At 41.3% G+C, this 14,915-nt stretch overlaps 1 protein-coding gene across 7 annotated transcripts in view; it reads left to right on the forward strand.

Moving 5' to 3' along the window:
• The window catches only part of LOC121282775 (protein CASP-like), a 698,867-nt gene that overhangs the window by 522,623 nt on the left and 161,329 nt on the right, over window positions 1-14,915 (forward strand). For 5 of the 7 annotated variants that reach the window (XM_041196551.1, XM_041196546.1, XM_041196549.1 and 2 more), the window contains one exon: window positions 10,220-10,408. The exons of the other annotated variants lie outside the window; for them this stretch is intronic. In XM_041196551.1, coding sequence (XP_041052485.1) covers window positions 10,220-10,408 — 189 coding nt within the window. The remainder of the gene's footprint in view (window positions 1-10,219; window positions 10,409-14,915) is intronic. 7 annotated transcript variants of the gene reach the window in all.

Genomic DNA, 14,915 nt, shown 5'->3' on the forward strand with positions numbered 1-14,915 from the left:
ACGGTAGATGGTGAAATTTGAATTCAATAAAAATCTGTAATGAAAAGTCTTATGATCACCATGAACCATTACTGATTGTCATAAAGACCCATCTGGTTCACTAATGTTCTTTAGGGAAGGACTTGGTCTGGCCTACATGTGACTCCAGACCCACAGCAATGTGGTTGACTCTTAAATGCCCTCTGAACAAGGACAATTAGGGATAGGCAATAAATGCTGGCCTTGCCAGTGATGCCCACATGAACACATTTTTAAAAAATACACTTTGTGAGGAGAACCAAGGAGTAAATGTTTAAAAGTTAAATTTTTAGTCTTTTTTGAACAAGGGGTAAATGCTTACGGTTGAAGTCACTAAGAAAAACTTCTCAAATATTAATATAAATTTCTGAATCATCCTGGAGTACTTGTCCCTTCCTAATTGCCAGAGACCTTTAAAACCTGAATCTTTTAGATAGAGCCTATTAAATGCATTAATTGAGATTGTTGTCTGAGTGAATTGATTCAGGCTGTACAACTAAACGACATAGCCAAGTGGTTATGGTACTGGGTTTGTAACCCCATGATCAAGAGTTCAAATCTCACAATGGCAAACTATGAAACAATGTAACTTCATCTGAAACAGATGGAAACAGGTTTACTCAAAATGAGTATCAAGAGTTTAAATCTCACAATGGCAAACTGTGAAACAATGTAACTTCATCTGAAAATCCATGCTCGGTGGGCACCGCGGGGACTGGGGTGTTTTGTTGACCCCTTTAATCACATTTTGATTTAAAGTTTGTAAGGTTGCTTTAAATTTTTGTCCTTGGTTTTACAGCTGACCTGAATTAGGGGCTGTGCCTGATTTATCCCAATTTTGTTGATTTGGTTTTCATTTAAAAGATTATCAGCCTGTTAGTGTTACTAACAGGCACAGTAAATTTTGATAACATTTTACTTTTCAATTTGCATATTTTTATTCCTTGGTTTGATGCTGAATGCTGGCAGGTAATTGAGATCTGTTGTTTATGTTACATATGTTTATGTATTTGAATATATGGGCAAACTTGCGTGTAGCTATCTGCCATTGAATTGTACAGTCAAAACCAAAGCATGAAAATAATGAACATATGAAAGGAAATGTTAGAAATACTTGAACTTTAACAGTTTTGAAACTTATATGCAAATCAGGGTGCATTTGATGGCGCAGTGTGGTACATTTTATGAAAATAAACAAGGAAAGTTGTATTCGAATTTCTTTTCTTGCTCTGAATATATTTGCTCCCCTTGGAAATGGGGCCATACACAGCCTTAGGCTATGATTAGCAGCAGCTCATACCACTGGCTTACTGAAATGTGCTTCTGATAGCAATGGGCCCAGGGATTCCACAGCAGATGAATGAAAGATGTGGTGAAAACATGAGCTGCACAAGGGTTTATTCCCCAGGAAATAACAAAGAGAAGGTACTGTGTAGATTGTTCCAACACTTTTTATCTCTGGGAACTTACAAATAGTTCCTCTGGAACTCATCAACATTCAGAACAGATAATATCTAAAATGCAAACTGCGCAGTGATTACCGGTCAAAAGAAGTTCACGTGGTTATTAAGAAGAAACTAAAAATAGTGGCTTAGTCATCTGATCACTTTCTGCTTCACAATAAAAGCAAGGAAATTTTTAAACCAATGACAATGTGTAAAAGCAGTCCAGCTTTGAATCTAGCCATTTAAGAACAATAGAAAAACAGCAGTAGGCTCTCTACAATGTAGGCAAACCTCATTCCAAAATTGTGAGAAGCAGGAAAGAATTGTCGGTTTTGTAAGTAAAGTTTGATCTACTGGAGTTTCTTTATTTACGTAATGTTACTTCTGGTGAGACAAGCAAAGTGTTGGCGGTAATGAGAGGTTTGTAACAGGTTCTTGCTAAAAGCTGCCTTGGAATAGGGCATTGTTGATGCTTTTGATAATTTTATTTCTCCCTTTGTGTTCTTTCTTTTCAGATTTTCTTTTCCCCTTTTTTTCTGTTGGGGAATTTTTGTTTTCATCACTTGGCAGTGACCAGTGCTGAAAACAGAGTCAAATTTAAATAAGATTAAGATCAAAGATCACTTGGAAGTAGTTCATGAGGAGTTCACAACTTTCTGGCTTGCTTCAAGAAATGTGATCTGGTAAACATTTAACCTTATTTGGAGTGTAAGAATTTTTAGGAACACCAATAAGAGATTCATCCAATAAACTCATTTCTTTTTCTCAGTTTGCCCCAGGATTCCTTTTCAATCTCTATAACAATGTCTCATTTCTTCCTGACTGCACTTATAATGTTTGCTTCAATGGCCTTTTTTGGCAATTTGTTTCTATTGCCCTACCCATTTCTGTTGCCCTCCATGTGTACACATCTGGTTGACTGTCCATACACTTAATGTCCTAGATTTTACCCTTTATTTTGAACCCTTCATCATAGTGAACAATTTTCTTGGATGATTGATGATTTTATTTTATCACATTGAAAGTAGTAATTGGGTCACCTCAAAGTCAATTGTCAAAGAGAAAATAAGCAGTTTCTTGAACTTTTCCACATAATGCAAATAATCAGCAAAAAGAAAATAAAAAGGCTTGCATTTATATAGCACCTTTCATGTCCACCAGTATGTCTCAAAGCACTTCGCAGCCAATGAAGTACTTTTGAAATGTAGTCGCTGCTGTAATGTATAAAATGCAGCAGCCGGAATTGTGTACAGCAAAACTCCCACAAACAGCAATGTGATAATGACCAGATAATCTGTTTTTGTGAAGTTGATTGAGGGATAAATATTAGCCAGATCTCTGGGACTAACTCCCTTATTCTTCTTTAATATAGTGCCATGGGATTTTTTATCTCCACATGAGCAGGCAGATAGGGCCTCAGTTTAATACCTCAACACCTCTAACAGTGCAGCATTACCTCAGTGCTTCACTAATGTGTCAGTCTCGATTTTTGTGTGCAAGACCTGGTGATCCTAGCAGTAGTGAGTGATCCTGACATGTGCACCAACAATGCTGCAAAATCCATCCTCTTGGAGGGCCATAGCTATCTGTTCCTAATGGCAAATACTAAGCACTGCATTTAGATGGTAATTTCACTGAATGTGTGTTTTCTTAATGAGAAATCACTAAAATAGCACCGGTCTGGTGTTACTTTCGAACCTGCTCAGTCTGATGTGTTGAGCTGAATTGCCTATTTGGTTGGTAATGACCCACTGACTGGCACTGGACTTATTTTCCTTCAAACAATTGAATGATTGCAGAGTTTAAAAACAGCTGTGGCAAAAATTAAGTCCCTTCTGTTGTATGTCGTTGGGGTGTAATTGGTAAAATTATGCCTTAGCTGATTTTTGAGAGAGCTTTTCATCTTGCTGCCTGAATGTGAAACTAGCGTAGTGAATCAACCAATTCAAGAAACTGCCCATTCTCATTCCAGTTGATATCAGAAAAGTGAAATTCGAGCAGTCAATCCCTAACAGTGATTTACAAGTGAAATAGCTACAAAAGATAGGATTTACGTCCTTTTGTTAATTTCACTCATTGGTTGTATTTTCTTTTCAAATGCTTTTGTTTAGAAAGTGAGCACTAGTGATCTCATTGGGAATATTTCTTTGGAAACCCACAAAGCCCAACACTGAGACAATGCTCAGTTAAGCATGTAATCGCTGCACTCATTGCTAAATTCCATTATTGATAATTCCATACCCTAATAATCATAGTATGGCAACTCCTTCAGACACAGTAACATCATCCAACCTCACTTAAACAAAACAAAAAAGCAAAAATTGTAAAATGTTATTCATAACTGTTACAATTCTTATTTAAAATGAGTTCTGTGGTAAGACTCAATTTTAGAAATCAACATCCCTGATTGCTGTTGTACATTACACAAGTCACAGATGGAATTCTGAATTTTAAAATAATAATGCCAGTTTAGTTCAGTTTAAGAAATTTGTAATTAAAAACACAATAGCCCCAGTTTTAATCTAACTAACTCAGTGAGAACTGGTCCGATGCCAGTCAAAATTGCTGATGTAAATTCAGTAATTTGTCAGATGTTATTTACTAAGCCAGTGGCACCTTCCTCCAACCTGACAACTATTCTTGCTTCCTAGCAACGCAAGCTATATAACTGTGGTGTAAAAGCACCGTCAGCTCATCTTATAAATCATAGACGCTTAATTGGGAGCATTTGCAGCAGTTTTCCTTGGATGTTACAAGTGTCCTCACATCTTCAAAATGGCACCTATTGCACTGGATGGTGAGGGTGTTAGCGTGCTCAGTAAACAGCCACGGGAAGCATGCAGAGCAGACAGATCTTAACATAAATCAGCTCAGTGCTCCAGCTAGCCACTCTCTTTACCTTCAGTTCAGTCACTCAGTACCAGGCAGGATTTTCTCCCCACCTTCACTCCTACTGGCACTATTTAAAGGAGTCATTACTACTTACAAATTGGTTGCTGATTGATTTCTTCTGGATGTTGGTTCAATTCTAAAATTCTATAGTTTTTAATTGCAAAAGTCTACAGAGAATGGTGTTGCAGGTGCTGAAATGGTTTTTGCTGACTTCAAGGCTTCTACAGAAACCAGTTTTTTCAGACATGGGTGCACTCGCAATTCCTCTTAGAATATCGCATGACTTGGAGAATAGGCAATGGCCACGCAGAGCAGAACAAGTTGCCAGAAGAGGGAGAAGGGCTCTGAACAGGTGGCCATATCTCCTCTTGGTGTTCAAGGAGCAATTTTTCTACCTGAACCTCAGCAAGAAAGAATGGCTGTGATGTCTACACTTCAGTAAGAATGTCCTCACTCAATTCTTCCACTAGCTGCAACCATAGGTGCAAAATTGGAGCAGGGTAAAGACAGCACTGCCAGTATCTGTGAAGGTAACCACGACCATGATCTTTTGTTCATCTGGTTTCTTCAGGCTGGAGCTGGAGATAGATGCAATATCTCGCAGTTTGCCATCCCCTGTAGCATAAGTGATGCTCTATATTCATTGAGAGCTTACTATATTTCATAATCCCTTGTCAGAGAGAAACAGATGGAGTGAGCATGAAGTTTCACCAAGATCGCAGGCTTCCCTATGACACGGTACCATAAGCTGCACACATTGCTCTTTGGATACCACAGGTCAACTCGGGTCAAAGCTCAAATGAAAATGACCAGATGCAGAGAATCATGTAGGTCAATCCTCACTATCCAGTCAGAACTCATTATGCCTTCATTCTGCAGCAGTCTGCTGTGCCAGCTGCATTTGAACCACAATGGCAAACAGAAAGGTGGCCACTTGGCTACTAGGGCTACCTGTTGGCGGCATATCTGATGACTCCAGTGCACAGCAGCATTAACAGTTAAAGCCATGCTACCACATGAAATATAATAGAGCAGACCAACACTTCTACTGCCTAGAGGAACCCTGCAATACTCAGCACAACAAGTGTCAGTGTTCTTTGTGTCTGCTGCATGCTGCACACCTCTTGTGCACCAACTATTAGTGATCAAGTAAGGAGGAGAAGGACTAAGTGCATGAGGAGGAAGAGAGAGGCAACGTTTCTGGCCTGAGCATTTGTGAAGAACTCATTTGACTGCAAACCAGTAATTCCCCATTCACCAACAGTCCCACATCTTGCCTTTCCTCCGCCATTGACCATCTCAGCATCCGCTTGGCCACAATACAGAAATATAGGCTACCACAAAGCATTTCAAACCAAATTTATAAATTAAATGATTTGATATTACATACAAAAGTAATCACCCTTGTGCATTCCCTTTAAACCTGCCTTCCTGGTGCTCCTATTTGGTGCTACCCTAATGGCTGCAGCATGGTTGGTGGAATGCTGCTGACTTTCATTGGAGGAGACTGGCCTTGGAAGGTGACTTCAGCTCCGAGCTTTGTAGGCCTGGCTGTGCACCATCTCACCATAGACAGCATGGCAGGGAAGCAATAGCAAGGGTGTTGGCAGGGTGGCATTGGTGAGAGGATAAATGCTGTCTTCCTGTTAAAGGACAGCAAGTTCATGCTCCATGAACCCACAATCACTCCCCAGGCCTGCACTTCAGCAACGTTAGAAGAGATTTCTGGACTGCTGTGACACTGAAAGCCCCTTTGCATGCTGATCCACGGCTATGATGGCAATCAGCCTGAGCTTGCATGCTGGCAGTCTTGAGTTTCCACTGTAGCACTCTGATGATTGTTGGCTGATGCTTATTCTGCAATGGAAACTGCTGCATCATGGTTGGGTCCATAAGAGTGCGAACACCAATTCCATGCTGGAAAGAATGGGTTCCAAGCTCAACGAAAAGTCCTGTGTCACATTGGACTGGGACTTCTTCATGCTCCTTGAATTGGACTGTAGGCTTTCTGGCAGGCTTCCCAATGCACCAAATAGTTTTTGTGCATAACCATTAGTGTTCTTCTCTAGGCTGCCCATCAAAATGCTTATGTGAGTCTATTGCAGTAGAGCACATGCAACCTTGCACTCTGGCGAACTGACAGCTACACTATCCTTGTCCCCTTCCTTGGCTGCAGTTCACTTATGTTCAGTATCTCACCAGGTGCACATTGCACCTCCATGTTATCCTTTAGATTATGCGTGGTGCCACTACCTGAGTTGGTGGTTACTAGTGTGAAATTGAGTGACTGTGTGTCTTCATTGTTGGCTGTCTACTTACTATTCCTTCATTGCCAGTACTGCATTACAGTTTTGGCATTTGAAATGGGAAAGGCACATGAGTAAGCTTGTAGTGTGGGGACAGGGGGAAATTAAGAGGTACAGCATGTATATGAGAAGAGATTTGTGAGATTAGGGGCCAGTGGGTTTTGAGAAGGAAAATTAGGTATGAGGCTACTGCTATCTTCTATGATTTCAGGCCTGCCGCTGGCCATAGCTTCAGCAGCTGGTGTCTCAGTAGTGGCCAGCACCGTTTCTTGCATGGAGATCAGGAAAGGCAGTTACCCCCGCCACCCCTCCATTAGCTCCTGCTGCCTCAGAGTGCACACCACCTTGTCCTGGAAAAGAGAGGGAAGTGTGTCGGTAAGTGTGGTGCAATGTGTTTGTGTGTTGTAGCTGTGATGGTTAAATAGCTGGCAGTGGATGCAACTATGAAATGGGGGCGTTAGGCTTGCATCAGTGCTAAATATGTGAGATTGTGGTGGAGTAACTGAGTCCTGATATAGATTGTTGTTGAGTGAATTATGGGGTTGGAGTGAATTAAGCAGCCTGAGTCCAATGGTGCAGTTGGTGGGAGAAGCATTTGAAGGTGCATTCAATGACCTTGGCCACTCTTTGAGATCATTGGACTTTTTGCAACACTGCATTCAAATCCTGAGGGTCGTACTGCTGGCATTAAGCTCCATGGCTGTCAGCTCCCATTGCCTTCTGAGCATGACTCTGCCCCCTGCGGATAAAGGCCATCACTTTCCTTTTCACCCCCTCCATCAAGGCCTCCAGTGCAGTGTCCAAAACTCATGGAGCTCGCTCTCCCGTGTTGTGCCACTATTCAATTCCAGAGTCACTCATACATAACTGCCAGTACCAAGACACTTTCCCTTTAAAGTAGTGCTATCCACTTCCACTATTGATACCCTGATGATGCATCCAGTCAGTCAACAGTTAGTGCTGGCCAGGCGCAGGAATTGATGAGCAGTCAACATATATTGGCATTTTGCCTGTATCACAGTCAAGGGGCATGGATTAATCACACATCACAATCCCCGCACTCATCTTCATGGACTATCGGATTTAGCCTTTCATGTCTCTTATGACTGTAAATCAATTTATTATACACAGGTACAGTGCCTCAAAACTGGCAGCCTCGGAATCAAGTCTATGCTGGATTTCGGATCTTGTTGGTTTTCGAAAATAAGTCGGAACTTTGCTTCAATGTCTAGGGCACACATGAAATCAAGAAAATGAGTTCCTTTAGAATACACATTGAAGTGTTTTCTATACATTTGAGTTTCTAGCCTTCCTGGAACAATTTCCTACAAATGTTCTTCATCTACCTTTTCCATTGATGTTAAAGCTGGATCTGACATATTAGGGTATCTGCTGGCTTTTTTGACATTGCTTGAACTTTGTTGCCCTGCACAGTGTATCACTATTACTACCTGTATCAAACCTTCTATTTTTTTTAACCTGTGCAACGTATCATGTCAAGACATCTATTTTTTTAACATGCACAAAGTTATCCATTATATTAGCCATTGGGGATGGGCTGGGTGCTCCTATAGGGTTGGTTGGTTGGGGTTGGGTTGGGTAGATCAGGCCAGCTGGGTCGGATGGGGTCAAGTGTCACTCCAACCTCTCGGAGCATGAGAAACGTCAGGCACGCGAAGCAGATAACTGCCTGGCACGCCATTGAATCTTAGCAGCAACTCTCTGAATAAGCCAGTAGGTTTTTTCACTCAGCTAATAGGATATAAAATTTCTTGCATGGCCTGCTCAAAATAATGTCCAGTTTTTGGACACCATTGGGTTTTACTTTGGACACCCATCCAAGCATTGTGAATTTGCTAGTCTGCAGGACTCAGGTCTTCAATCAACTGGAACAGATAGCAGTGGTATTGCAGTGATATTGGATAGAAAAGAAAGCAGTGGTAGTGCGGTGATATTGGATAGAACAGGCACCATGGGTGGTGCAGTGATATTGGATAGAACAGGCAACAATTTTGGAGCAGTGATTTTGGGTAGAACAAGCAACATTGGTGGTGCAGTGGTATTGGATAGAACAGGCAGCAATGGTGGTGTAGTGATATTGGATAGAACAGGGAGCAGTCGTAGTGCAGTGATATTGGATAGGACAGGCAGCAATGGTGGTACAGTGATATTGGATAGAACAGGGAGCAGTCGTAGTGCAGTGATATTGGATAGGACAGGCAGCAATGGTGGTACAGTGATATTGGATAGAACAGACAGTATTGGTGGTGCAGTGATATTGGATAGGACAGGCAGCAATGGTGGTGCAGTGATATTGGATAGAACAAAGAGCAGTGGTAATGCAGTGATATTGGATAGGACAGGCAGCAATGGTGGTGCAGTGATATTGGATAGGACAGGCAGCAATGGTGGTGCAATGATATTGGATATAACAGGGAGCAATGGTAGTGCAGTGATATTGGGTAGAACAGGCAGCATTGGTAGTGTAGTGATATTGGATAGAACAGACAGCAATGATGATGCAGTGATATTGGGTAGAACAGGCAGCAGTGGTGGTGCAGTTATATTGGGTAGAACAGGCAGCAGCGGCCGTGCAGTGATATTGGATAGATCAGGCAGCAGTGGTGCTGTAGTGATATTGTATGGAACAGGCAGCATTGGTGGTCCAGTGATATTGGGTAGAACAGGCAGCATTGTGGTGCAGTGATATTGTATGGAACAGGCAGCATTGGTGGTCCAGTGATATTGGGTAGAACAGGCAGCATTGGTGGTGCAGTGATAATGGTTAGAGCAGGGTGCAGTGGTGGTGCAGTGATATTGGATTGAACAGACAGCAATGGTGATGCAGTGATTTTGGGTAGAACATGCAACATCAGTGTTGCAGTGATATTGGTTAGAACAGGCGGCAATGGTGGTGCAGTGATATTGGATAGGACAGGCAGCATTGGTGGTGCAGTGACATTGGATAGAACTGGCAGCAATGGTAGTGCAGTGATATTGGATAGGACAGGCAGCATTGGTGGTGCAGTGATATTGGATAGAACAGGCAGCAGTGGTGGTGCAGTAGTATTGGATAAAACAGGAAGCATTGGTGGTGCAGTGATATTGGGTAGGATAGGGATATTGGATGGAACAGGTAGTAGTGGTGATCCAGTTATATTGGATAGAACAGACAGTAGAGATGGTGCAAGGATACAATCTCATTTCGTTACTGAACAAGTTTCTGCAGAGACTGATCAACCCATGTTTATACTATTACTTTACTGATATAGCACTCAAAGGAAACATTGTGTCAGGGAGCATTTCGAGCTAGTATTTTATTTATTTTGGCGGGCGTCATTACTCCCATAGCCACTTACTAGCCTACGCTGATGGTGGAAATGAGATGCAGCTCACATAAAAATAACAGTTACTACAATCTCCTTATTCCCAATTCTGAGAGAAGTCCTGTTTTGATTTAAGGATTTTCAATATACGACTGCGAAATGTTTTTGTATAACTGGTTAAATGTAGCTTTGTGCCTCAGTAGGCTGATTGTTTTCTGTGTCCCACGAACAGGCCAACGTCTGTTTGGAGAGACCATCCTTGGCCTGACACAAGGTTCCGTGTCTGATCTGCTGGCACGGCCCAAACCCTGGCACAAGCTGAGCCTGAAGGGAAGGGAGCCTTTTGTCCGCATGCAGCTCTGGCTCAATGACCCAAGCAATGTTGAGAAGCTGATGGACATGAAACGAATGGAAAAGAAAGGTAAATGAATCAACATCTTAAACTGAACTTTAGTGGACCAGTCCTTTGTTACAATATTAAGTCACAGACTGTTTAATATGCTTTTTGCATTCTCCATTGTTTATGGCCATGAACTGGTAGCCTTTTCATATTTTTGTGAAAATATCCATTAAATTTCATCTGCTTCCTTGGACTTTTTGGCTTTTAGGTTCATAAATGCAGCAATAAAGTTCTCTGATGATGCACAAAATCAGCATAGTTCGGGCCCAAATTGGAATGTACACTATTCAAGGAAAGGGCACGCTCAATCACTAATTATATACGTCAGTCCCATTCTAAGCTTGTCACTAGAGTCTGTTAATGGCACGTGACACTCCAGCTTTCCCAGATGTAAGGATGGTGGGGGAGGAGGAAATTGTTCAACTAGGGAGTGGTTCCTTATTTAAATGTATACCTTAACCATGACTTTACTGCTCGAATTTAGTTTTTAATTTGTTGAAGTTTTCAAACACAACCTTTGAATTCCTAAATATTCATATAAGAATAAGTACTTTTTTGCCAGGAGTGTCGATAGGAGGATATAATTTGAGCTTGAAGGCTTGTGGTCTCTTTAGCTAATTGGCATAGCAGCTACTTAGTGCTGATGATACTCTGAACAAGCAGAAAAGATTGTGCCACTGTAAGTGCAAGCACTAAATGTCCTTTTGCAACGCGGCTTTGCAATTAAGCCCATCCCTTTTCTAACCTGGCATCTGATTATTGAAATAGAACATTCATCAATGCTTCTCAGTCAAAATCCATTCCATTTTCATGATCCTTTTGTATTCAGCGAGGGGCAAAGAATTCAATTCTAAATTTTAAACAAGTGAAAAGGGAATTAGTGATCGGTGCGTTTTTAAGTCAGTGGATGGTTATAACTCTTTTTTGGTAGGTTTAAAAAAGGCAGTCACACATTGAGCAGATGTATTTGTTTTCAGGTATAATGTATATTTTTACCTGACCATTGTGAATTGCAGCCTTAATTTGTAAAACTGAGTTAAGAAGTGAGGGAGTGCCACCTACTGGACTGGTTGTGATAGACATTTGCTCAATATTAAAAACAAAAACAGAATTACCTGGAAAAACTCAGCAGGTCTGGCAGCATCGGCGGAGAAGAAAAGAGTTGACGTTTCGAGTCCTCGTGACCCTTCGACAGAACTTGAGTTCGAGTCCAAGAAAGAGTTGAAATATAAGCTCAACATTATTCATCAAGTGATGCTTAGTTAACCTGTAGTCTGTAGCACAGAATTGGGACTACCTTACTTGGCTGCAGGGGAATGGTGAATTAAGGAAAGATCCAATGGGAGGAGAATTACTTTCTTTTAAATGTAAAGAAGCAAAACTTTACCATAAACAAAAACTTTGCCAGAAATAATTTGTGGGAATTACATGTTACCTTTGTTTTAACTCTAAATGTATGCTGTTATTGTATGCTTTTATTGTTTAGTTTTTGCTGTGGGTGGCTTTCCGGTTATTACCTTGGTGGCCGTGGGTTCAGATCTGACCGTGGCAAGTTGTGAAATTGAATTCAGTAAATCTAATCATTTGTGGGCTGGCAGAAGGAAAATAATATGGAAAACTGCTGGTGTCATAAAAACCTGACTGGTTCATTAATGGAAGAGAACCTGCCAGATCTACCCCATCTGATCATATTGTTGACATTTAATGCCACCGGGGAAGCTAGTAATGGGCAGAGATACTGCTTTGCCAATGCTACCTACTTCCCAAGAACAAATTAACTAATAATCACTCAAATATTGAGTCATCTGTAGTTATTGTCATTGTAATAGTATAACTTGATATATTAATTTTCTTGCAATTAAACTGGACATCAGGTAAAAAATGTAAATATCTTGCAACAAGACAGATTTCCATGACATCATAACGCAGTTCAAAATACAGGGGGATGATAGGCAAATTCCCCCTCGAAACGTCACAAGTAGCCTGCAAGAAAGCAAAGCAAAATTCAAGAAAGGTCGTCCCCGTACAATATTACTTTGCATTTATGGCTCCCCCATGGTCGGGGGTTGAACAATTGCAGGCGCAGACATCTTACTTAGATTGGGAAAACAGTGCAGTGTTTGATTGGAGGAGCAAGTGTGGGAGAGACAGAATCTGTGTGGAGCTGCTTCTCCAGTTACAGATTCTATCTCTCCTATGCTATCTGCTGCAGCTCCTCCAATCATAGGTTCCCTCTCTATTGATCTTGATGCTCCTCCAGAGGAGCAGCAAGGTGGGGAGGCAAGGAAACCTGTGTTTGGAGGAGCTGGAGCAGCAGCATGAGACAGAACAGGAGAGAGGGAGGCCAGGACCCAGTGCAGGTAAAGTGGCTCTGGCTATATCTGTGAGAGAGAGGGAATGTGAGAGGGTTTTAGAGAGAGAGAGAGAGTGAGTCAGCGTGTGTGTGTTTATGAGAAAGAGTGAGTGAATGTGTGTGGGAGAGAGGGGGAGGAAGAGAGACACTGAGGAAGAAGAAGGGAGGCTTGGGGGAGAAGGTGGCCTCGGCCAGAGAGAGAGACTTGTAGCTTATTTTGTTTGTTTATTTATGTAAATTACTTCTTTTAAAAATATCTTATTTTTCCTTCTAAAACCCTCCTTCTGGGCTTGGCTTTCAAGTTGACAAACTACTGCTAGAAAAACAATAACCAAATATAAAAGAAAAAACGTTAAGTACTTTCCACTGGTTTTCTTCCTCTTTTATATTTTCCAATAAATTACTTTGTGAGCAAAGTTTAAAGTAGAGAGACCTGGAGTAGACAGGGAAAAAATGTTGTTGGGAGAACCCATTTTTTTCTGTTCCGCTTTGATTTTTCTTTAAATGCTTCTGCTATAGAAGCATCTGTCTGTGTACATGTTTTTTTTGGCTGTCATTGTGTGTGTTTTCTTTTGAGGAAAAAAAAAGTTCTGATATGTAGAAAATGTTAGGAGTCCAATCGATCCAGAAGAGCCCAACCTTCTAGTTCTTGAAGCCAGGCTTTAATATCAGCCACTAGAGTAGGCCAAAGGATTGTGTATGGGCACAGAGGGGTTAATGAAGGAATCTACTCAACTGTGTTGTTGGATTCTTGGCCATCTGCCCTGAACCAAGTTCTTGTTTCTTTAACACCCTTTAATGGAGGTGTGGAGAGAGTTTACAAATCTCTGCTTTGAGAACAGTTTGGTTTCTAACTTAAAACTTTAGATCTAAGGAGCTCCTGAAAACCAAAAAGAAGCCCCCAAAATCAAAAAGTAGCCCTCAAGGAAATCTCATAAAGAGCTTTCAGAAAAAATTATTTGACCCCTGCATCATAACTATAAGCCCTTTCTTAGTTCATATGAATGATGCAGGTTTATTGCAGATCCCATGTGTTGTGATTTGATTGTATTTGGGTTACAAATTGGCTTTAATGCACATGTTATGAGTGTATTGCAGCACATGCATTATAGCATGCACATTATGAGTGTTACAGCGTGCATACCAAAAATGCAATATATAGCACACATGTAATGTAGCATGTGCAAGGCAGTGATGCTTAAACTGGGATCCACAGACCTCTTGGGGATTGGGGAGGGTGGGGCGTTTCTATTGATAGTTTGGAGGAAGGATTTGTAAAATAATGTGACCATGTGTTTTTGAGCAGGGCTGGCCTATGAGCAGATGACATGGGTGACTGCCTAGGTTAATACGACTTGGGTCTCGTCTCATCATCACATAACCACTCAGGACAGCCTGCTTCTGGTTAAAACTTTTCACTTTATAGCCCTGTACAGAGTGATATAGTCGATGTTAATGGAGCCTGCAGCTTCTTGCATTGGTGCACTGTCACTTAAGGAAATGCACAAAGCTTTCAAATCAGCCTCAGGCCATCCTTCAGCCAGTTTCCCAGTGCTCTTCAGGGCCGCTGCTTTACCAGACTGAGTAATTAAATTCTATTTCTAATTACGTGGGATTTTTACAGGTGTTTCGGTGATGATAAATTGCTATTCCATCTAGAAGGACAAGTGCAGCAAGTGCATGGAAACACTTATCACCTACAAGTTTCCCGCCATCTTCTGATCAACAATTAGGAATGAGCAATCAATGCTGGCCTTTCTAATGACATCCAGTATTATGAAGGGATTAAAAAAAGTCACAGGCCATCGTAACCAGGACGACATCACTGATTCCAAATCCTTGAACCCCCCCTGCCTGCCCCCCAATCAGCACTGTGGGAACACCTTCACCACATGGACTGCAGCAGTTCGAGAAGATGGCTCTCTGTCACTTGCTCGAGGGCAATTAGGGATGGGTTTGCCAGAATTATTTTTTTTAAAGTTTATATCTGGCATGGCCAGTACATGTAAAAGCATTGATGAATGATAATATTTGCATTAATATGGCATCCTATGATACAGAAGCATCTCTTAATGAATTCCATTTGAAGGGCACTGGCCTTACTTAAGGATTAAGTGTGATCACTGCAGATTTATTGAGTGTGGTTTAGAGTTTATTATTAGGTTATAGTGCACA

This window comes from Carcharodon carcharias, chromosome 10, assembly GCF_017639515.1.
Source record: "Carcharodon carcharias isolate sCarCar2 chromosome 10, sCarCar2.pri, whole genome shotgun sequence".
Classification (NCBI taxonomy): Eukaryota; Metazoa; Chordata; class Chondrichthyes; order Lamniformes; family Lamnidae; genus Carcharodon; species Carcharodon carcharias.